At 39.6% G+C, this 22995-nt stretch overlaps 1 protein-coding gene and 1 long non-coding RNA gene across 2 annotated transcripts; one reads left to right on the forward strand and one right to left on the reverse strand.

The window, feature by feature from the left end:
* Positions 1 to 347: 347 nt before the first annotated feature.
* Positions 348 to 15605, reverse strand: LOC116595906. The gene is made up of 3 exons (XR_004287909.1): positions 15531 to 15605; positions 1678 to 1734; positions 348 to 824 (listed from the first exon to the last, which is right to left on the reverse strand). It is a non-coding gene; the product is annotated as an uncharacterized LOC116595906 (long non-coding RNA).
* Positions 12944 to 22353, forward strand: IL1A (interleukin 1 alpha). Its single transcript, XM_032352750.1, has 7 exons — positions 12944 to 13023; positions 13655 to 13727; positions 14703 to 14751; positions 15442 to 15652; positions 17243 to 17416; positions 18739 to 18857; positions 21055 to 22353. The coding sequence occupies exons 2-7, from the start codon at positions 13663 to 13665 to the stop codon at positions 21244 to 21246; spliced, it is 810 nt and encodes a 269-aa protein (XP_032208641.1). The 5' UTR covers positions 12944 to 13023; positions 13655 to 13662; the 3' UTR covers positions 21247 to 22353.
* Positions 22354 to 22995: the final 642 nt, after the last annotated feature.

The following is a 22995-nucleotide window of genomic DNA, read 5'->3' on the forward strand; positions in this document are numbered from 1 at the left end:
TGACACAGGCATACACCAGTGAAACTATCATCACACTCATGATAATGAACGTACACATTACCCCCAAAAGTTTCCTCAAAAAATAAGTTTCTTCCTACCCCTGTATAACCTTCCCTCCTCCTCCCAGCACCCTAACACAAGACAGCTACCGAAGCTTTCTGTCCCACAAATGAGTTTGCATTTTCTAGAACTTTATGAAATCATAGAACGTAGTTTTTCATGCCTGGCTTCTTTGAGCATAATTATTTTGAGATTCATCCATATTGTTGTATGTATCATTAGTTCATTGCTGAATAATATTCCATTGTATGAATGTACCATACATTGTTTATTCATTCACTTGTTGATGACATTGCATTGTTTCCATTTTTAGTAATGACAAATAATGTTGCTATGAATATTCCTGTAGGAATACTGGTAGAAACCCATGCTTTTATTCCATGAGGGTAGATAAAAACCTGGTAGTGGAAGGGCTAGATCATATGGTAGTTACATGTTTGGCTTTTTATGAACCTGTCAAATTGTTCCCCAAAGTGTTTGTACCATTTTGCATTCCCATCAGCAGTGTATAAAAATCCTATTTCTCCTCCATCACCATCAATGCTTGGTAGGGTCAGTCTTTTTCTTTTTAGACATTCTTATAGGTGATAATGAGGCCCAGAGAGTCTAGGGTTACATTGGTATCTTCTTCAGCACCCAGAACAATGCCGGTCATAGAGAAAATACTTGTTGCTTGATTGATGAGTCTTTTTACAGTAAATAGAATTAGTTACAAGCTGGTTTGGCCTGGTCTTGCCTCTGGAGACAAGGTTGTGACAAAGTTGCTGAGGATTTAAAAAAAGAAAAATCTGGTTCACCGCTGCTCCACTGGAGATCAACTAAGACCCAATCCACAAGAAGTAGAAAGGCCAAACCACACTGCCTTTACACCAAAGTATTTGAAAGTCTACCATATTTCAGAAGGGCCCTGGATACATGGACCCTGCACTGCTCAGAGTAACTAGCTCAATGAGGGGTCTAAGAAGCAAGCAATGGGAGGAACATTTAGAGAAGGCTTAGGGGAGCATATAACAGATGTCATCACATTCCTGAGATGCTCTCCTGCAGTATCAGAACATCTATGCATCTTTGAGAGCATATTTTGGATAAACAGAAGGGACTCAGTGTAGCTCATCGCTTTTGGTCCACCAGAGGAAGAACATTCTAATGACAAAGATTTTCAGCTGTAGAGTGGGCTGCTTCACAAAGATACACATGTCTCATTTCTCAAATCACCCTCATCTTTGCAGGAACACAACAGAAGTCACTCCTACCCTGACGAAGAGAAAGGACTAGGAAAATAGCACCCAAATTCTAAAAGGTAGAAGATCAGGCACATATTAGGAGTTTTCTAAAGACTTTGATTGATGAAAAATGAATGAGCGAGGACGGAAAATGCTAGATTAGACGTAAGGAAGAAAGCACCAAAGCAATCCCAGTGGATGGTGATAAAGTAATGAGTCCCAGAGTCTGGCTCAATTAGAGTGGTGAGAGTTGGGTTGGAAGATTTCCCAGAATATTAAGTAACACTTTGCATGAGGCCAGTTCAGCTGGGGAAAGATAAACTTCGGAAGAACTTTATATAAGGGTCTGCTACCCAAAAAGCCACTAAGTTATCCAATATAAAGAGAAGCTCACCTCCCATTCTGCCAACTTCAGAAGTCCAGAAGAAGTCTGAAGTCCAATTCCTAAGAACTGAAGGCCAGAGGAAGATCACTTTATAAAATTTCCTTTTTTTTTTAAGATTTTATTTATTTGTCAGAGAGAGAGAGAGGACAAGCAGGAGGAGCAGCAGGCAGAGAGAAAAGCAGACTGAGTGGGGACCGAGCAGGGAACCCAATGCTGGACTCGATCCCAGAATCCTGGGATCATGACCTGAGGCAAAGGCAGACACTTAACTGACGGAGCCACCCAGGCGTCCCTCTTTATAAAATTTTCATAGAAAATTGGGAAAGACATTTTTTAATGTTTTAAATGTTTTTTAATGTTTTGCAACATGAGGAAGAGGTGGAACTAGGAAAACAGCACCCAAATTCTAAATAGTCTATGGTCAGACACATACTAGGAGTTTTCTAAAGACTTCATTTAATGAAACTGAAGAGTGAGGACAGAAAATGCTAAATTAGACTTTAATGGAGAATGACAAAAGTAGTATGTGTTTGTTGTAGAAATTTTTAAAAATAAAATTACAAATAAGAAAATTAAAAACATCTGTGACCCCACTACCAAAATATTTCTATCATTTACATACTGGTAGATACAGAGTCAGTCTTTTTTGTTTTTATAAAATGGAATCATAATACAGATAGTCCTCAGTAACCGAAATGCAGACCAAAATGGAAAAATACATATTTACTTCATTTGTGTCTATCAGTTTACATTATTATTTTATGAAGAGCTCTTAAAAGCTAACAATAAAAGCTGAACTCCTTCAATAAAAAAGGTAAAAGTCATTAACAGAAAATTAATGAAATGTTTTTAAAGCGAAAATAGCCAGCACTGGTCAAAGTGTTTGAAAGTGGGCACTTCCATACAAGGCTGGTAGGAGCATAAAGGGCCACAGCCTTCCTGGAGGGCAATTTGGCAATAGAGTGCCATAAACCGTTGGACCCTGAATTCCACTTTTAGAAATTCATCCTAAGGAAATTTCTCTCCAGGATTAGATAAATTAGCCTCTATTTTCTTTTGTTCATTTTATGATGTCACTTTTCTTTATGTTTAAGCCTTTTATTTATTTGGAATTTAATTTTGTATGAAGTAGAGAATGTAACTTTTTAATTTTTTCTTTTTCTAAATGGCTTATTGGTTCCCAAACACTACTTACTAATCAATCCACACTTGCCCCTTCTGATTTTAAATACTGGAGTTTGACTTTAAAATGTAATCTGCTACCTCTCAGACAACATTTGAGGAAATCCTGTTCCCTCCCTCAAATCTATGAGAGGATGAATACGTCACTTCCCTCTTTTTACTTTGTTTCTAAGAATTTCTTCTTTCCAAACTCTGCAAGGCCACTATAAAAATTTCCAGGGCCTGAGGAGAAAGCAGAACTAACTAATATGGGGAAATGTAGGAAATACTTACCTATTCAGTTCAGTCTATCCTATATGATGACTCAAACTCTCTACAGCCTAAATCATCATTTTCCTCCCCAAACTATTTCCTCCTCCCGAGTTCTTTATCATCTTGATGTCATCCTAGCGTCCCTCTTTCTACTCTGCTGCACACCCAGGACATATTGCATTAGTTCTTCCTTCCCTGCATGGGCCTTTCATGTCCATTTCCACTGTAGCATCCCATGTCTGTTTCCCTCAGCCCTGGCTCTCCCGCCTTTCACCAGGAGGAGCAGACCAATCTCGTGGTTTCACTCACTTCCTGGCCTAATCCATTAAACTCACCACAGTGAGACTCCTACATCATATCATTGCTCTGCTTGAAACACTCCAGGTGTTCCTCATTGCTCATAAATGAAAGTTCAGACATTACACAAGGCAAGGCCCAGTACAATTTGGTCCTACCCCACCTACCTCTCCAATCTTTTCTCCTTATTCTGACACAGCACTCTGTCTCTTAAATACTCTGCCAAATGTTTCTTTCCTCTTCTATCCCTAGTCTGAACTGGATTTAAGGTGTTTATTCAAGGGGCACAGGGTGGCATAGTCAAGTAAGCATCTGACTCTTGGTTTCAGCTCAAGTCATGATCTCAGGATCATGGGATCAAGAGCCCTGGCAGGCTCTGCGCTCAGCATGGAGTCTGTTTGAGACTCTTTCTCCCTCTCCCTCTGCCCCTCCTCCTCCAAAATAAATAAATATATTTTTTAAAGGATATTTATTCAAGTATTGAATAAAGTGTTATACTGCCCAGTCTTAATTTTTTTAATTTTAAATTTCATTGCAGCTTAATGCCCATGCATTTGCTTTTCTCCATGGACCAGAAGCCCAGGCCCAAAGTAAAGCCCTGCTTTTTCCAAGCTCTTCTTTTAAAAGACATAAATATGTGGGGCGCCTGGGTGGCTCAGTGCTTAAGCCTCTGCCTTCGGCTCAGGTCATGATCTCAGGATCCTGGGATTTAGCCCCACATCCTGTTCTCTGCTCAGCAGGGAGCCTGCTTCCTCCTCCCTCCCTCTCTCTCTCTCTGCCTAACTCTCTGCCTACTTGTGATCTCGGTCTGTCAAATAAATTTTAAAAAATTTTTTAAATAAAATAAAAGATATAAATATGTCTGTAAGTTGCACCATATTAGGTCCTGGAAATTTTACATCAAATAGTTTACCAGATCACTTTCCTCCAAGTCAAGAAAGATCTGGGAACAGAACAGGACACTGGTGACTGAAAAGAAAGTGCTGAAACAAGGTCAGAAGAAGCTAGAAGGAGCCACAAGTCATGCCACATGAGAGCCCACCATGATGCGGCTGCACTGGAAAGGGTGTGACACACCAACTGCATCTCCATGCGGATGGACGAGGCAGTCAGCTCTCCACTCCCAGGACACCACATTCTACATTTCCTCCTGACAAGCAGGTCTTCTGCTTCCCAGTTGCCCTGACTGCCATCCCTGGATGCACAGCTCTGACTGGTGGGGGTGCCTCACCTCCACACCCTCTCCTGGGCCTCGTGCCCACTGCCAAGACTCCATGCCTTAGCCTGTTGACTCTTCCAAGCTTCAAATCCATGCATGCAACTCCCATGGGATTTGCTTCATGGGATCCTCAGAGTCCACTCCACTTTCTCCGATTCTGCCAGCATTTCTCTCAGAATATGGTACTTCGGTATTCCTGACTGCTGCTTCCAGAATATGTACAACTCAAATATCTCATCTGTCTAAGGGACTGCACTTTTTGTTGAGTTGTCTATCTTCCTCATGCCCTATCTAACCAATCACCAAATCCTGATGATTTGACCCTTCTAATAATTCAAATGCATCCACTTCTCTCCATCTCCACAGCCACCACACAAGTCCAAAGCCATCATCATTTCTCACCCAGACAATTCATTAACCTTCTTCCCACTGTCTCTCCTCTTTAGAATCCAGACAGATCTTTTAAAAACACAAAACTAATTTTGCCAATCGCTTGCTTAACACACTTCAAAACTGCCTTCAGGATATATCCAGTGTCCTTAACCCATTTGCAGGGTTGCCCATGACCTGGCCATGTCCACCTCTTCAGCCGTATTTCCTGCCACTTTGCTCTTCAGTCCCTGGGCTTCTGCCACCCTGGCCCTTTTAAGTTTCAGAAGGACACCAAAGTCCTTCTAGCTTTCAGGCCTATGCACCTGCTGTTCCCATTGCTTTTCTCACATCTACCCATACCTTCATCTGGATAAATCTTACCCTTCCCATCCATGATGCTGCCTTCTCAGAGAGACTTTCCATGACCTTTCAGACTAGATTAGGTTTTCCTCCCTCCCCCCTCCCACTTCCTTGCATATATCTCCAGAGCATCTCACACTACCACTTTCTTCAAAATTGCAACTATGATCATGCGTGCCTCTCCACCAGCAGAGATACAACTTGCATTCTACTTAGAATTCCTTTAACTATAACCTGATTTTTGGTTAGCCACATTGGAAATTCCCTGCAGCTAATCTATGTTTTCCATTCTGTGCCAAGGAAGGGCCTGGACTAGAGGAGTAAAGAAAGCTCTAATTCCATGGATGGGGGATTACGGGATAAATCCCAAAGGGGTTACAGCCTGAGCAAAGGTATAGAATCAGGAGAACATTGGACACTTGGAGAGAAAAGAAAGGAAACTAACACTGAACTAAACACTCTCACAAACACAATCTCATTTAATCCTTCCAAAACCCTACGAAGTAAGAATCACCAGCCGAGTTTTATAGATGAAGCAACCAAAGCCTTCTTTTATTCTGTTTGCACTGTAGTCGTCTGTGCAGATCTTCCCCACAAGTTAAAAGCTTATTAAGGGCAAGTGGAATTCTCTGCCACCTCTTTTCCCCCATGGCCTCTGATACAATGCCTCACTATGAAGCAGACTGCCAAGCTGGCTTCAGGAAGGTTTCATGCGACTCTGCTCTGTGGTAACTCCTGCTCTCCTCTGCCTCCAAGTCCTGCTCCTGAGTCTAGACTCTCTCAGTCTCTTCTCTCCCCGGGGAGCTAGAGTGCCTTTGAGCAACCTTGAAGGGGATATAATGACCTCCTTAGAACTGCACTAAGATCCCATGGACAGCAGAGTGCAGAAATGAGAAAGTAAGATCACATTTCTTCCTTGGATATTCATCTTTTTAAAGCAAAATACTGCAAAACTTGTCTAGACTTTCTGATTCAGACACATATACTCCCTTTTCTTAAGGGTGATCAAGGCTCCAGATGATCTTCATCTGTATCAAGCCTGAGTCATCATCCATGGAGTAAAATTTTCATTTCCTTCCAATTTATCAGCAACTATTACATATTTCTATACTAGAAATGGAACTTGTTTCTATTTATACCCAAGAGTGTAGAGGTGCCACGAAGACAATGTGATTATGTTCAGAATAGTCATAAAGTGTGGAATGAACAGCCATGGCTGCAAAAATCCCTGTAGTCATCCAGTCCAACCTCTTGCCTTTGTAAAGAAGGAAAACTCTTAAATGTGTAGAAATGTAGGTCACACAGCAACTGGTTAGGGTCAAAGCCAGATCCAAGTCTCACCTTTCCAACCACACTGTGTGCCACACCTGCCATTCCCTGCCCTGTGCCACACTTGCCCTAATCAGGGGCCCATCCTCCCCAGCAGCCAGGAATCTATACCAAAAGGAGGGAGAAGAAAACCATGCACTGGGCATAAGACCCTTGCTATTAATTCTTTTCATGCATAAGTCAGTTTCACATCAGAACGGATGCTTCTATTGATATTTATTTTTAAAATGTTTTGAAAAACTATAAAGTACCATATAAATGTTAGATGTTTAATATAATTACTATATGATTTCTATCTGGGATGTTAACTCAACAGTTTATTACTGCCCTTTTAATTTCAGAACTGTTATATCTTTATGTCTGGACCCAGAATTTGGTCAAAATGAAAGCATCTGATTGGGCTCTTGATTCACGTTACTTGAAAATCCACCTCCCAGAGAGTGGAGAATGCGGAAAGAGGAATACTAATCTAGACACAATTCTGTCCAAGAAGGAATTGATTACATGAAAGAGGAATTTTGAGATAAAGTGATGTGACCCTGGAGTTTGTGATAGAGAAGGGAAAGATACTTATACATAGTAATAGTCAGAATAGGTTAGGTTATATATATATTATATATAATATTACTATATATATTACTATATATAGTAACAAACTCTGAAATCTCAGTGACTTCACACAATTAAAGATTTGTTTCTCACTCATGCAAAGTCAAACGAGGTTGTTCTAGTCTCATACATTTGCAACCACACCTCATCCATTTGCAGCCACACCACCTGGAAGATGACTTCCAAAGTTGCTGCACCAGTCGAAATTAAAGATGATGGAAGTACACATGGGCCCTTGATTGCATAAGCCTAGAAGTCTAACAAATCACGTCTCATTTCCTGCTCACAATGCTTTGGCCAGAAAAAAACCATGGGTCCTTAATCCAACTCTGCAAGGGAGACTAGGAAATGAAGACAGACATTTATCAAGTAATCCCACAAATGCATATTTGGTAAGGAGAGTCCACCAGATATACATTCCCCAGATTTCAGGAAAGTAAATATTGAAATGTTCAGAGTATCCCATTTGTATAAAAACAATTCTATATATGCCTTGGAAAAGGAAAGAATGAAAGAAAATACACCAAAATAGTAATAATGAATACCTCTAGTTATTTAATTGTTTGTAGGCTTTATTTTCTTTTTATATTTTTTATATTTCCCTAGCACTACTTAATAATCATGGTTTAGAATCCAGAAAAGTAATCCAAGTTTTTTTTTTAATTGTGAAACAAGTTCAGACCAGAGACAACTCTGACTCCATAAAGAAAATGAGTCAAAAGAAAAGGGAATTTCTTTAAAATGCACTTCTGATTAGGTAATCACAATTAGACAGCAAGAAGAAAAGTGAGAGACAGGCCCAGACATGACTGCGGTCACACGGAAGCTCTCTGACGAACTCTGATTTTTAAGTGCATCTGTGAAAGACAGTGTGCCAAGGGAGAAGGCAATGAGAGGGCACAGCCCTATGAACGACCATCCCAAAGGAGAGAGAAAGGAAACTTAGAGACAAAAAAAGCACATAAATTAGGGCAGAAATAAGCTAAGGCAAAGAGAGGGAATCACAGCTAACCGGGGATTTGGTGGCTCAACATGAAGGTGTCCCTTCCCACTACAGGTTTCTGCCAACTTGAATTTCTCTATCTACTCCAAGCCACAGCCATCCCTCTGCTGAGTTCCCAGAGCATTTGCCTAAAGTTTACCTAAAGCTGAATGGGTAAAGACCTTAGTGAGCTCTACACAGGGTCTTCACTGTCTAGCACTTGCCTCCCTCATCATCCTCACCTGCCACTCCACTGGCCCTGCCTCTCTGACTCTAGCTTCCAATGCCCTACTTTTACGTATTTGATCCCCACAGCCTTTGCTCATCCTGGAATGTTCCCTCCTCCCTCCCCATTGAACTACCCACTCCCAGTCTAAGACTAGCTTCTTTGTTCATGCCTTTACTAAACTTATCTTCATTTGTTTATCTGCTTATTTCAGGGTATTATCGGATTATCGTTGAATGTCTTCACTGTCAGCCTCCACAAAAGCAAGAACAATGGCTGGTTGTGCTCCCTGAATGGGGTTTCATTCTTTTTAGCCCCCTTTTAATTTATAAATGAGAATTCATGGGAGACATTGTTTTTCCACCTTATCCCTCTTTGCTAAGGAGCCAGTGTCATTGGGTAGTATGGTATTTTGAACCAGAAATCATGAAATGGGAGTTTTCATTTTTGCTCCCACTCTCACACAAACTCTACATGTGACCTTGCAACCTGGACATTTCCCCTCTCTGAAACTGCTTCCTCTTTTATAAAATGAAAGTTTAACCTAGATAGTGTCTGAGGTACATCTTCCAATGTATCATTCTAGATCCTTCAACAGACTAACAAGACAAAGCAGAAAAAGTTAGAAATTAAAAAGAGCAAAGAAAAGGAAGAATTCACACACTAAGTAAAAGAGACAGCCCAGTAGTTGCTTGAGCCTAAGCTCTGGTGTCTGAATTCCATTTCAGCAATTTGGTAAACTCAAAATCTTAGATTGGTTAATCTCCCCGAACTCTGACTTCCTCATCTATAAAATGTGACAAGAATACCTACCTCACAGGTTTAAGGCAAAGATTAAATGAGATAATGTATTAGAACACCTGGAAGACTATGTTAGGTCGTTTCCTCCTTCCCAACCCACTGCCACAGAATTTAATACCAGGTTATAATTAAATAGGGCATGAATTGAGACAAAAGGCTCAATCGTCTCTGTATGTAACAATGGTTTATGCATACTTCATTCCTCTGAAGAGGCCTTCTACAACTTAAAAACAAATAATTGCATCCCCTGAAAAATTCACAGGGAAGAGCTGTATTTTTTCATTCAAGCAATGGCTGTCAGATCCAACTACATGCAATGATTTTAAAGTTGCTTCCAAAGATGTTTACGTGGTAAACATCTTCATGGCACAATGGCAAGAACACAGCTTTAAGTCCATATCCAGGGGTGCCTGAGTGGCTCAGTGGGTTAAAGCCTCTGCCTTCAGCTCAGGTCATGATCCCGGGGTGCTAGGATCGAGCCCATCATTGGGCTCTCTGCTCAGCAGGGAGCCTGCTTCCCTCCCTCCTTTTGCCTTTCTGCCTACTTGTAATCTCTGTCTGTCAAATAAATAAATACAATCTTCAAAAAAAAAAAAAAAAGTCCATATCCAGACTCCATCACTGACCATGCACTCAGCTACGTTGACCGCCTTCACCCTTTTCTTCTACATCACAGAATAAAATGAGATTTCACTGGAGGAGGAGGGGAGGGGAAAGGGGGATATTTCAAACCATTTTTTTCTTCATCTTTTCTTTTAAACAAAAAAAACTGAATCAATAAACGACAGGGTGTTCGAGGCTGAAAAGACCTGCAAGAATGATCTCTTTCAGCCCGTCACTTGGCATTCAGTGGAGGTAAGAGACTTGAGCAGCTAAATGCAGTGAAAAGAGAAGATTGGACTTGGACGAGAAACCTGAGGTTAGAGAGCTGGCTCTGCCAGTTTTGTGACTGCAGGTTGGCCACCTTAATGTCTTCAAGGGCCCTCCTCTGTGAAAAGAGATAGTAATCACTACCTCCGTGGGTTAAGTGTGGAGCCAGTGAAACAAAGCAAGGGAGAGCTCTTTGTGAGGTAAAAGCAGTTTTCAAATGAAAAGCGCCACTATGATGCTTTGGACCTGCAACCTCCGGGCTTATAGGGTGTAGCCACTCACCCACTAAAGTATATCATTTCACCTTGCATATCTAATTTTGTAAATCCTGAGAGAAAAACGCTTATGTCTAACAAGCACTCTGGCACAGAATAAGTACACAATAATTTTTTTTTTTTTTTCTGTATGATCTAGGTGGAAAAGGACTAAAGTTTTTGAAGTCTCCTCGGAGTCAAGAGGTGGGTATTTGAAGTACCGAAAATTTCTGTCACAGGACAGCCCCCAAAGACCCCCTGAGCTCCAGTAGAGCTCTACCTAGCACGTTTCTCTCTCTATTCCCCAGGAGGAGTTGGTCCGATGATGGGGCTTACTTACAAGTCAGTCTTGGTACACACATACAGAAAAGTAGGTTCCCCAAAACAAAAGGAGGACTTTTGTTTTGGGGAACAAAACAAAAGGTTCTAAACCTCACCCATGTTGTTCTTCCCTTAAAAGCCAGTTTCCAAAATGGTCAGATGAAGGAAAAGTTAAGTGAAACCTCAACCTGAGTTGTCTGTCTAAAAAATTCCAACTGTCCTTGAGAAACTCAACAACCACATTCAGGGAATTCTAATTCTCTACAACAGAGGAGGAGCATAGGCCAGAACGGGTGTTACCACTAATGGTAAAACCAAGGATGTTTTTCCTGGATTACCAAACAGATGCTCTACATTCCTCCCAGAAACTAAATATCTTCAGGGTTTCAAGGGAGGCCTTCACCTGAAAATGTCCTCCCTGTTGAAGTTTTCAAACCCATATCTTCATAAGAACTATATTTTCTTTGGTGAATTAAGGTGTTACAATGATGACTATACAGGTTCCCAAGTGACAGAAGCCATTATTAGCTTTGTTTTTATTTTTGCTCAGTTGCATCTCCATAGCAGCCCACATTCACAGTGTGCTTTGCAATTGTTTCTTGGTAATAGCCTCACAAGATGTGTGGGAGGCAGAAAGAATAACCAGGATTAATATCTGTGTTGCCAGAAGGAGAGCCACATAGAGAATTGGCTACCGTCACCATTCAAACAGGATCCATCCTGAGACATCCAAGATCTGCCCCAATCTTGTCCTAAATTTACATTGTCTACATCTAGGATACAATACTTCTTTGGCTCTTGTTTATGACGATTGTGACCAGGTCTGAGACCAGGAGGATCTTGACCGGCAATAGAACCAGAATCAGAGATTTTGTACTTAGGATAGACCTTAATGATCATCTCACCAACCCCATTACTTACTGTTAAATGAGACCAGAGAAAATACTTTACCCAATTCACACAAGCCACTTCACTCCCAGTTCTGAGTGGTCTTGCCTTTTTATACCATATTCCATTGCAGTGCCTACCTTTCTCTCTTTACCTTCTTGTTCCCCCCCCCCACCCTCTTTTTCCATCTGTTTTCTCAATTTAAAAATTTACATTGCTTAAACTCCAAACAGGAGACCTTCAGCATTTATCTGCCAAGAGTCTGATGTTCTACCACCTGAACTGGGCCAGCCTTAGGATACCAAAAAAAGACTTTGATAATAACAACCAGGCAACACTGATGTAGTGTGTATATAACAGTCCCTCTCCTGCACTCAAACTCTATCCTCAAATGCAGCTACCAGCTTGCCCATATTTCCCTGAGTCTACAGCTATCCTCACACACCTTAGGTTTATTCTAGAAAAGACCAGACTTCCCTTTGGGCCCTGACAGATGGCCACTTTGCTATAATATGGCCAGGGCAGAGAGTACTGTAGGAAATGGGTCAACAGTATTCAGAAGAGTAATGGTTATCACTTCTATCTCCCCTACCGGGCCCTAACAGCAGGCTGTCTCCCCATACTCAGAGTGATTTATGCCTATTCTGCAAATGTCCCTCTTCAGAAAAGATGGATCATTTTCCCTCACAGCCAATCCTTATCTGCCAGGGACTTCCAAGCATTCCATCAATTTATAGTTAGCCCTGGGGTGCAAAAAACAAATTAAGCTAAAACACAAAATACAGTTCCTAAGCTCCTCTCCAACTCTGGCCATCTAGAATTCTGATTTTAGGAGTTCTCTCTTCCTCCCAACCATATATTTTTAGAAAGTTAACATTTCTGGGGCACGTGGGTGGCTCGGTGCGTTAAAGTTCTCTGCCTTTGGCTCAGGTCATGATCCCAGGGTCCTGGGATCAAGCCCCGCATTGGGCTCTCTGATTAGCAGGAAGCCTGCTTCCCCCTTTCTCTCTCTGCCTACCTCTCTGCCTACTTGTGATCTCTGTCTGTGAAATAAATAAATAAAATATCTAAAAAAAAAAAAAAGTTAACTTCCTGCCCTTCTTCTCTTTTTCTAAGACTACTTTATTATAATTGTTTAGAGCAAAGCCATAAATAAATGAGCCAAGTTAGAAATTCCTGGAATCTCTGCAAACAACACTAGTATCAAGCATGTAATCTGTCATTATTTGGTCAGTTTCCGGGTGAAGTAACAAAAAAAAATACAATTCTTCCCTGTAAATTCCCCCATGACGCACACAGGCCACGCCTACTCCAGAAGACAAAAAGGCGAAGTAACCCGACTAGGGCTCCAGACAGAGAGGGAGTCATTTCATTGGCGCCTGAGTCAGCAAAGGTATTGTCCTTATCACATCTTTGACTTTTAAAATATATTTTGCTTTTCTCCTTGGCCATTGTCTCTCAAACTGCCTTCTCTGAAGCACAAGCTTCTTCCTTCCTTTCTTGTCTGTCCCTGGTTTGGTGTGTGAGTTAGATCACAGTCAGATTTCAGAAAATAATTCTTTCTATTGATGGGGAGCTGAGGGACAGAAGAACTGGTTTCACATTAAGGCATTGGTCAGCGCAGCCGAGCCTTCCCTTGGAGGGAGTCTCTACTACTAAAACTATTAGGGGAAAACTAGAAATTTCCAAATCTGTCCCTTTCTTGCATCTATATAAGGCAAAGACCTTATTCTTGTGGGCTTTTTCTTTAATTTATCCAAGCTTTCATTGAATGTCTACTGTATACAATGCATTGGGTGGGGCACAAAAAGAACACAGAAGTTCTAAAAGAAGTTTATAGTCTAAGAAAGGAGACAGATACATATGAAAATAACTCAAGGGAGCGAAAAGAATGGGGAAAATGCTGAGTATAGGCTAAGTCATTCATTAAGCTTCTCAAGAAGCACAAAGCAGAGATGATTCCCCTTGCGGGTGTTTGGGTGGTAGCTGACTAGGCTGACAACCACTGGTGTTCTCTGTTGCAGAAGTCAAGATGGCCAAAGTTCCTGACCTTTTTGAAGACCTTCAGATTTTCAAAAAGGACAAGAACTGTTACAGGTAGGAAATCAATTCTATCTCTTGTAATTTAATGAGGGGATCAAGGTATATTAGAATCTATCTAGCAGTTACAGTAACTAGCATGGAGCCAGACTGGCAGAGGTCTAGAGATGCATCCTACCTCTGAAGTCAGGGCAGGTTCAGCAAAGATCCGGAAAAAGTAAGCATCTTGCATGTTACACTGAGATGACACTGACAGGGAGACAGCCATTGTAGGGAAATTATTTTTACAGTCTCCTAGTCACTAGTCTCCTAGTGAATTTCAACATCTACTTAGACACAGCCTCAGTCAGGTTCACATGACATGATACCGTAATGGGTTTTAATGGACTGCCAGAGAGAGAAACCAACTTCTGATCTGGATCTCAATCTGGAAGAGGTAATGGCTCCACAGCAATTTGAGCCTGTGAATGTACATACACAGCCAAACCTCATTCAGACATAAGGGAAAGATAAATGAATAAAATTAAAATTTATAGGATATGTTAAACAAACACGGTATTCCCATTACTAATACAAACTACGTTATCAAAATGTTGCTGGATAGTTCCCAAGTATAAATTATTAAATCTGTTTTAGTGAATACATGAAAGCAATGTGTAACACATGACTTATTTGGTTAAAATTAAATTAAATTAATTAAAATGAAGTGCTTCAAAAAGCATTTCTCTCTTGAGGAGGTTAACATTTTTCCCTGAAATTCAACTCCAGCTCTTCAATTTTTTAGCCAACCCCCATTTTTGAAGTTAAAGCACAGGTAAAGTTCAAGAACAGTCCTGATGATTACTAATTCCAAATTAGCGAGGCACAAATTACTGCATATATGTATGTATGTTTAGAAGTCCTTAATTTTCAAAGAGGACAATAATGACTATGTGTGTGTTACCCAAAGTTAATGTGGTCATTAAAATACATTGTCCAGTGACAGCAGAGATATAGCAAACAGAATTACATTCTCATTGTCTTGTTTGACAGTGAAAATGAAGAATACAGTTCTGAAATTGACCATCTCTCTCTGAGTCAGGTAAGCAAATGACTGTAATTCTGATGGGACTGCTGTTCTTTTTATTATTAATATATAATGTATTATTAGTTTCAGGGGTACATTTCTGTGATTCATCAGTCTTATATAATACTCAGTGCTCATTACAACACATACCTTCCCGAGTGTCCATCACCCAGCCACACCGTTCCCCCCCACCCCCGCCCCTCCAGCAACCCTCAGTTTGTTTCCTAAGATTAAGAGTCTCTTATGGTTTGCCTCCCTCTCTGGTTTTGTCTTGTTTCATTTTTTCCTCTCTTCCCCTATGATCCTCTGCCTTGTTTCTTAAATTCCACATATAGGATTGCAATCTTATGCAGTATTTTCTCTAACAGGAAAAAACAGCAATAGCTTGAATCTTAGAAAGTTTTACTTCGCCCTCACTAGAAGTTCAGATACATACATTTCTTCATCATAAGTGAGACCAACTGCCTCTCTACACTAATAGTTGATGACATTCTCCATGCTCAACAGATTTTCTAAGGGAAAGGTGGGAGAGAAATGGAGGGAAAGACAAGAGGGTTGGGGGTGGGGGAAGAAGAGAGGGAATGGGGAAAAGATTGATGAAATAGAGAGCCTTCTCACTAAATCTATTGGATAAAACTTCTACTGAAAGGGATCTCATTCAACAACCGTATGTAGCCCCTCAGTTTCCATTTTCCTTCCTCATAGAAATCCTTCTATGATGTGAACTATGACCCACTTCATGAGGACTGCATGTCTCTAAGAACCTCTGAAACCTCAAAGACATCTCAGCTTACCTTCAAGGAGGATGTGGTGATGGTGGCAGCCAGCGGGAAGATTCTGAAGAAGAGACGGTTGAGTTTAAATCAATTCATCACTGATGATGACCGGGAAGTTATTACCAATGATACAGAAGAAGGTAAGAGGTCAAGTGCAAATAATATCTTTGTTTTCCATTGTTAAGCAAATGGAGACAACAGAACACAGGAGAAAATAAAACCGAGATTCGAGTAACAAGAGGGCAGCCAGGCATCGGTTTGGTGACTATAAGGAAGGAAAATTAATGTTTATCCTTCTGCAGTGGGGAGAGAGGACCAGTGACCTGAGTCTACAGAATACTTCCTCATGGGCTCATATTGTGGCCATATTTTAAAGGTCATGTGACTTTTATCCTTACGGCAGAAAGCAGTTATAAACTGTTAGTGGGTGACCACTTAAAAGCTATATTCCTCCAGATACAACTACGCCCCTTTGGGTAAGCTATTTAACCTTCTTGCGCTTTAGTCTCCTCTACTGTAAAATGGAGATAATCAGAGTCCCTACTTGTTGTGAAGATTGAATGTGTCAATACTTGTAAGCTCCTGGACTAGAATAATGCTTAGTACCTAAATACCCAGTAAACGTTAGGTATTGTCATTCCTCCTCCTCCTCCTTACTACTACTACTACCTTTGTTAATACTACCAACACTGCTGCTTTATGAATGGTTGCATTATCTCTACATTTCACAACAATCTTACATTCTCATTTTACATTGGAGGAAACTAAGCTCAGTTACGTAAGTCACATAGTATGTAAGCAGGAGAGCTTTACACCAAATTTAGTTCTGATTTTAACAGGTTTATTTTCCCATGCCTCTACTGTTATAAGCCTCTACATGAAACATAAACCAAACATTTTTTAAATAAGAGCTTTTTAAGGTAACAGGTACACACTAATACACATTCACCTAGAAAATAGGAAGATACAAGAAAATGTAAAAAAGAGAATAAAAACACTAAGAGTTTTGTCACTGCCAAGACTAGAGAAAATACTGAAGTATTTGATTAAGGGTCCATCGGCAAATTAAGGTCTTTTTCATGTACCTACACACATATAAACAAACATTAATAGGATTATATGCAATTTTATATTCAGCTTCTTTCACTTAGCAATATATCAAGGGCATTCTTGGGTACCAGGTTTTCAAATTATAAGTAATAGATAATGAACATCCATCCAATAACATCCATATCATATCTTCATTTTTATCACCAGTTCCTTAGAATAGATTCCTAGACATAAAATTACTCAGAACAATGTGGATTTATGAAGCTGTTGTTATACACCACTGTCCAGAAAGGGGAGTAGACATTTAGACCTGTATCCTCAGGAACATACAATTCATTTTTTTCTCAGTGTATTCATTTGAAAAATGTAATAGTGAATGCTAGCAGTCTCCCTATTTCCTTAGAAACCTCCAAACAACCAAAATGAAAATATTTAATAAATAATCTATTTTTTAAAAATTACCCCCTGAGGAACTGAAGTTTAAAAAGAAGTAAGTAACCATGAGGATAATCCTAGAAACCACTTCTGCTGACAGGGTGACTTTTCTCTCTCAGTTTCTTCACCTGGATTAAAATATTCCTAATGTCCCTTCCATAGCTACTTCTGATGCTTGCATTAGAGCAGATATATCATCTGTGTTTATACAAAGACATTAATCTGAGCTTGTGTAATGGCTTTAGAAATCATGAAGCCCAGATCTGCAGCATACAACTTCCGTAGCAATGAAAAATACAACTACATGAGGATCATCAAATCGCAATTCATTCTGAATGACAACCTCAATCAAAGTATAATTCAACAAACTGGGGGAAACTACCTCATGGCTGCCGCATTACAGAATCTGGATGATGCAGGTAAGTGGAGAGCGGTCATTCTCCCCTCCTCTTAGTTTTGCATTTCTTTCAAACTTTCTTTCAAAATATATAAACCTCTCTAGATTCCTAGCTTTGTACAATTCTGCTAGAATAGGATGAAGCACAACAACCCCCAGTAAAATGCTGGGCAAGGACAGGAGCTTCAGCCAAATCAGGAAGCTCCACAAGAGAGAAGTTTCCAGTCTTTGAGAGCACTGAGTATAAAGCTTTCTGAGGAAGTATCTCCTTCAGTTCTCTCAGCTGTTATTATCCTTGGTTTTAAAGATGAGGAAATGGACTCTCAGAAATATTAAATGACTTACCCAGATTTGCCCAGAAGCCAATAAGGAGCAATCACTCTCCATTAGAAAGCCTGTTGCTCAAACTTACAAATAACAACAAACTAGAAAGAATCATCATCTTTGAGAACATAGTTGTGAAACAAAACACGCAATAAGCTGAGAATATGTTCTGGAGGATGAAATTTAGTGTCCAAGAAATTTCGTCACACAAATCCAGTTTCCATGGTGTACATATTTTAGCTTCAGGACATGTCCTCAGTATACAAAACTGGTTTCAGAATTTCAAAGAGGCTACTTTTTAATAAACAAACAGGGCTTTCTGGTTGGGCATACTTCAGATAACATGCTTTCCACTCTATGACATTTACAAATTATTTTGTGCTGTATTTTCCTACTTAATACTATTTCACATAATTTCCCCCACATATTGAAATAGCATATATATTTGCCATGTTTAATGACACTAGAATATTCAATCATGATACTATGCTGGTCTCTTGGGTTTGCTCTAAGTAACTCTATTGCAAATATTGTTGTGTATATAATTTTTTCCCTATGAGGTTATTTCTTTGGATCATACCCCAAAAATGGAACTCCTGGATTCCTAGGGATAAATAATTATACAGCTCTTATTAAGTATTCTTCTCTAAGGAAAACAACTACTTTTCAGGAGTGTATCAGCTTCCCTAAACCCCTCCATTTTAGGTTATTATGAACTCATGAGCTCAAAAGTTGAGGGGTCTTATCCCATTAATGTAATTACAAGAGAGTCAACAAATAGCCCCCAAGGATTTATTCAACATAGAAAATTCCAGAGACACTAACCAAGTATTTACCTGCCTAGTAAATATGGCAGACATTATAAAGGATAAAAGATGTTTGGAATTCCATTCTGGTATTTACACCATAGTTGGAGACTTAAATACAGATACACACAGACATGCACACACAATTTACGTAACACTTGATTTCATTCATATACAATGGATTTACTTTCTTTTTTGCTTTTCTCTTTGACAGCGAAATTTGACATGGGGGCTTACACTTCAGAAGATTCTAAATTTCCTGTGACTCTAAGAATCTCAAAAACTCGGCTGTTTGTGAGTGCCCAAAATGAAGGTGAACCTGTATTGCTAAAGGTCAGTCATTCTCGGTCCCCAATTTACTTTCATTTATATCCCATATCTTTGTGAATGATCCCAAATAGGCAGATACCCCTAGCAGAGTAGCACAATCCTCTTCTCTTCCTATCACAGTTTCCACCTGTCCACCCGCTCCACATGCTACTTCTCACCTATCCCCAGAGGCACTTCTAGGCAGGATCTATGAGAAAGTAAAATGGAGGTGGCCAGAGTAAATAAAAGGTAAATTCCCTTCTTCCTTCTTTTTCCTTACCCTGCCTGACCCTAGTCACCTCCCATCCCAGGGCATCCATTTATTCCACCCATCTTGAACCTTACTAACAATTTCCATCTGATCTATATAATGGTAGGTATTAGGACAATAGGACCTGATTGCAAGATACTCAAGTCAACTAGGAGCAGAGAGGGTTAATCACCTGCCAGTGGGTGCAAAACAAAAAACAGGGAGCCAAGACTCAAACCCTGGCCTTTTGACTCCATTGCCTCTCTCTCTTCACCGGTGTCAGCAATACCCCTCCTCCCAGACCCATCTCCACTACCACCTCTCCCTCAAACATAGACACACACATGCCCACTACAGCCTTAGATGTTTACTCCTAAGTTACTGGTAAGTAGGTGACTCTTATTTAGTAAATGTATAATGCAGACCCCCAACTCTACCCGGAATTTTTGTAGGTGCCATGTATTTCTCTAACTGGATGAAGTGAGGTAAAAGTGATATCTGCAGACTAGGGCAGTAGCTTCATTCATGAATTCATTCAACAGGCATTATTTATTGAGAGGCTTCGATTATTCAAACATAGTGTCAACAGCTGTGTAGACCATGGTGAGCCAAAGTCCCCAGCCTCATAGAACTTGGTCTTCTTGGGGACACAGACAGTAGATAAGCCAAACACCAGCAAGAAGTACAAGATGCTGTAAAGCAAATAAATAGGGTGGTGAGATAGAGAAAAATTGGAGAGTGCTTTTTACATAGAGTTCCCTGTGGGAATGGGATCTGCTGGTAGGAAGGAGCATGGTGCAAGAGGGCAGGTGAGGGTAAGCATTCCAAAGAGAGGGATCTGAGTGCATCTAGGACCTAGAGCTTCAAGAGTTTAAAATGCCAGGTTCAGAAATCAATGGGAACACTCTAAAACTGGGGCACAAAAGAAGGAGGAAAGATAAGCAGAGGCTAGTGCTTGCAGAGCCTTGCATTTGGGTTTCATTTGAGGTAAAATGAAAAGGCATTAAAGGGTTTCAAATAGGGAAATTTCCTAACTTCACTTATATTTTCTAAAATGGAGACTAGATCAGCCTGAAGACAATGGAGAAAGCAAAGAGCCTAACTAGGTGGTAATGATAATAGTCATGGGAGTGGAAGTAGTGAGGCAGGTAGAAATTAGACAGAACCGGTTAGATTTCAGAGATAGAACCAACAGGAGCGGGGGAGAAAATATATTTACTAAGATTGGAAAAAACTAGGAGAGGAAGGGGTTTGGGAAATAAATTCCTTGTTGCCATTGAAAACCCTTGTTGACAAGAAAAGCTCAAATGGATAATTAGTTGCTTCAGATTAAAAAGAACACAAAAGAATCATCTCAAGTTGAAAGGTGAATTTCACTTTTCCATGAAAGTATTGTTATTCTATTCATACTCAAAAGTATAGTACAGCCTAAAAAGATACAATTGTCAAAAACTATATTGTAAGGAGTCAGCTCCTAACATACTTGGAAGTGGCGGGGAGGGTAAATTTTTAATCGTTGGCTTAAATACGGAGAAAAACATCTCTAATGATAAATTATTTTCCCTAAGATTTTCCCACTTAGTGGTCAAATGTTTAGAGATCTCAATTGCTAGTGTTCATGTTTTATGCAAAGTGCTTTCTGCTTATGAAGGAAGGACAAGAACAATGTTTTTACTCTACCTGCCACGATATAGTGAGACACTACTGTCATTGGCAATCCTTGACTAATTTGGATTTCTTTCCAGTTAAGTAAGGAAATTAACTATTATGTGTAGACTGGGCCATACTCTAATAGGCATGTAATAAATGCTTGCTGCATGAACAAATGAAAGAAGAATCTATATCATCATATTACAGAGTCAGTGTCCTAAAGTGCTATATTTCTCACAAAGGCCAAATGTCCAGGGAGTGCACTCCAGTTTTTTGTCTGGAATCTTGTTCTCTAACATATCTCTGTTCTTCTTATCATAGGAGATGCCTGAGACACCCAAAACCATCAAAGATGAGACCAACCTTCTCTTCTTCTGGGAACGTCATGGCACGAAGAACTACTTCACATCAGTCGCCCAGCCAAAGTTGTTCATTGCCACACAGGAGCGAAAACTGGTGCACATGGCAAAAGGGCAACCCTCTATCACTGACTTTCAGATACTGGAAACCTAAACTTGACTCTGGGGTCTACTTACTTGTGAAGTGTTGACAGTCCATATGTACTATGTACATGGAGGAGTCAAATCCTTTACTCTTAGTCACTTGCTGAGCATGTGCTGAGCCTTTGTAATTCCAAATGAATATTTACTCTCTTTGTAACAGAGTGAGCAAGGTCTAATGCAAACAACACTAATATATAAAGTTATTTGTTATTTAAGAACACCCTATACTTTGCAAACTAGCAATCCGTTTAATTATTATTCTTCATAACAATCTTGGGAGGACCGGGGCTACTGACTATGGCTACCAAAAAGATTCTACCCATATTACAGATTGGTTAAGTAACTGAGGCAGAAGAAAACTAAATACCCACAATAGCAGTTGGAATGAGAAGCCATATGCCTAGAATCTCATTCCAACTGTTTGCCTTTAAGTTGCTGATGGACCCTTAATCAAATACTGTAAGTTTCTGGGACCTCAGTTTGATCATCTTTAAAACGGAGGAGATGATACTTACATCCTTCTTGCCTCAACAGTATTTTATGCTAATCAATGAGATCAGTTTAATAAAATACTTCTTGAATGAAACTACTGAGCCTTAAGAAAGCAAAGCTTATATATTTATTATCATTTATGTATACATATATTTATAAATATATTTTATGATAAAATGATATTATATTTATGGCAATTCCTTAACAGTCATCCTTAACAATAATAAAGTATTTTTTAGGCTAAATGAGTTTGACTTAGTTAAACAAGGCACTTTGGTCTGAGTCCTGCTTTTTGTAATATGTGGAAACACTGTAATTATGATAATAAATTTATATTAATACTTTATGCTGATAATTAACCTCCCTTTCATTCCTCTGCTTCTAAATTTGCTTCAGCTTTTTTGTATCATTCAATTTCACCTGCTATCAAGTCTTACTAGCTAAAATGGGATAAACTTAACTTTGGTAACCATGACACAACTGTAAATCTTTCTTTTCTGGAATGTAAGCAACATTCTTTCTAGGTTCTAAAAGTTGTGATCAAACTACAGCAATTTCTTTCATGAGTACTTTATAGTTTTCTGAGTACAGATTCTTTGCCTCTTTGGTTAGGTTTATTCCTAGGTATCTTATGGTTTTGGATGCAATTGTAAATGGGATTGACTCCTTAATTTCTCTTTTCCTCTGTCTTGTTGTTGATGTATAGAAATGCAACTGATTTCTGTGCATTGATTTTATATCCTGATACTTTACTGAATTCCTGTACAAGTTCTAGCAGATTTGGAGTGGAGTCTTTTGGGTTTTCCACATAAAGTATCATATCATCTGCAAAGAGTGATAGTTTGACTTCTTCCTTGCCGATCTGGATGCCTTTAATTTATTTTTGTTGTCTGATTGATGAAAGAATGATTGATGAAAGAAATTGAGGAAGACACAAAGAAATGGAAAAATGTTCCATGCTCATGGATTGGGAGAACAAATATTGTGAACATGTCTATGCTACCTAAAGCAATCTACACATTTAATGCATTCCCTATCAAAATACCATCCTTTTTTTTTTCAAAGAAATGGAATAAAGAATCCTAAAATTTATATGGAACCAGAAAAGACCTCAAATAGCCAGAGGAATATTGAAAAAGAAAGCCAAAGTTGGTGGCATCACAATTCCAGACTTCAAGCTCTATTACAAAGCTGTCATCATCAAGACAGTATGGTACTGGCACAAAAACAGACACATAGATCAATGGAACACAATAGAAAGCCCAGA

Source organism: Mustela erminea, chromosome 7 (assembly GCF_009829155.1).
Source record: "Mustela erminea isolate mMusErm1 chromosome 7, mMusErm1.Pri, whole genome shotgun sequence".
In the NCBI taxonomy this organism is placed as follows: Eukaryota; Metazoa; Chordata; class Mammalia; order Carnivora; family Mustelidae; genus Mustela; species Mustela erminea.

Coding starts and splice junctions, on each gene's coding strand:
- IL1A (XM_032352750.1), top strand. CDS start 13,663: ATGGCCAAAGTTCCTGACCTTTTTGAAGACCTTCAGATTTTCAAAAAG. Junction 15,653..17,242: donor TACCAATGATACAGAAGAAG/GTAAGAGGTCAA, acceptor TAATGGCTTTAG/AAATCATGAAGCCCAGATCT. Junction 17,417..18,738: donor ACAGAATCTGGATGATGCAG/GTAAGTGGAGAG, acceptor TCTCTTTGACAG/CGAAATTTGACATGGGGGCT.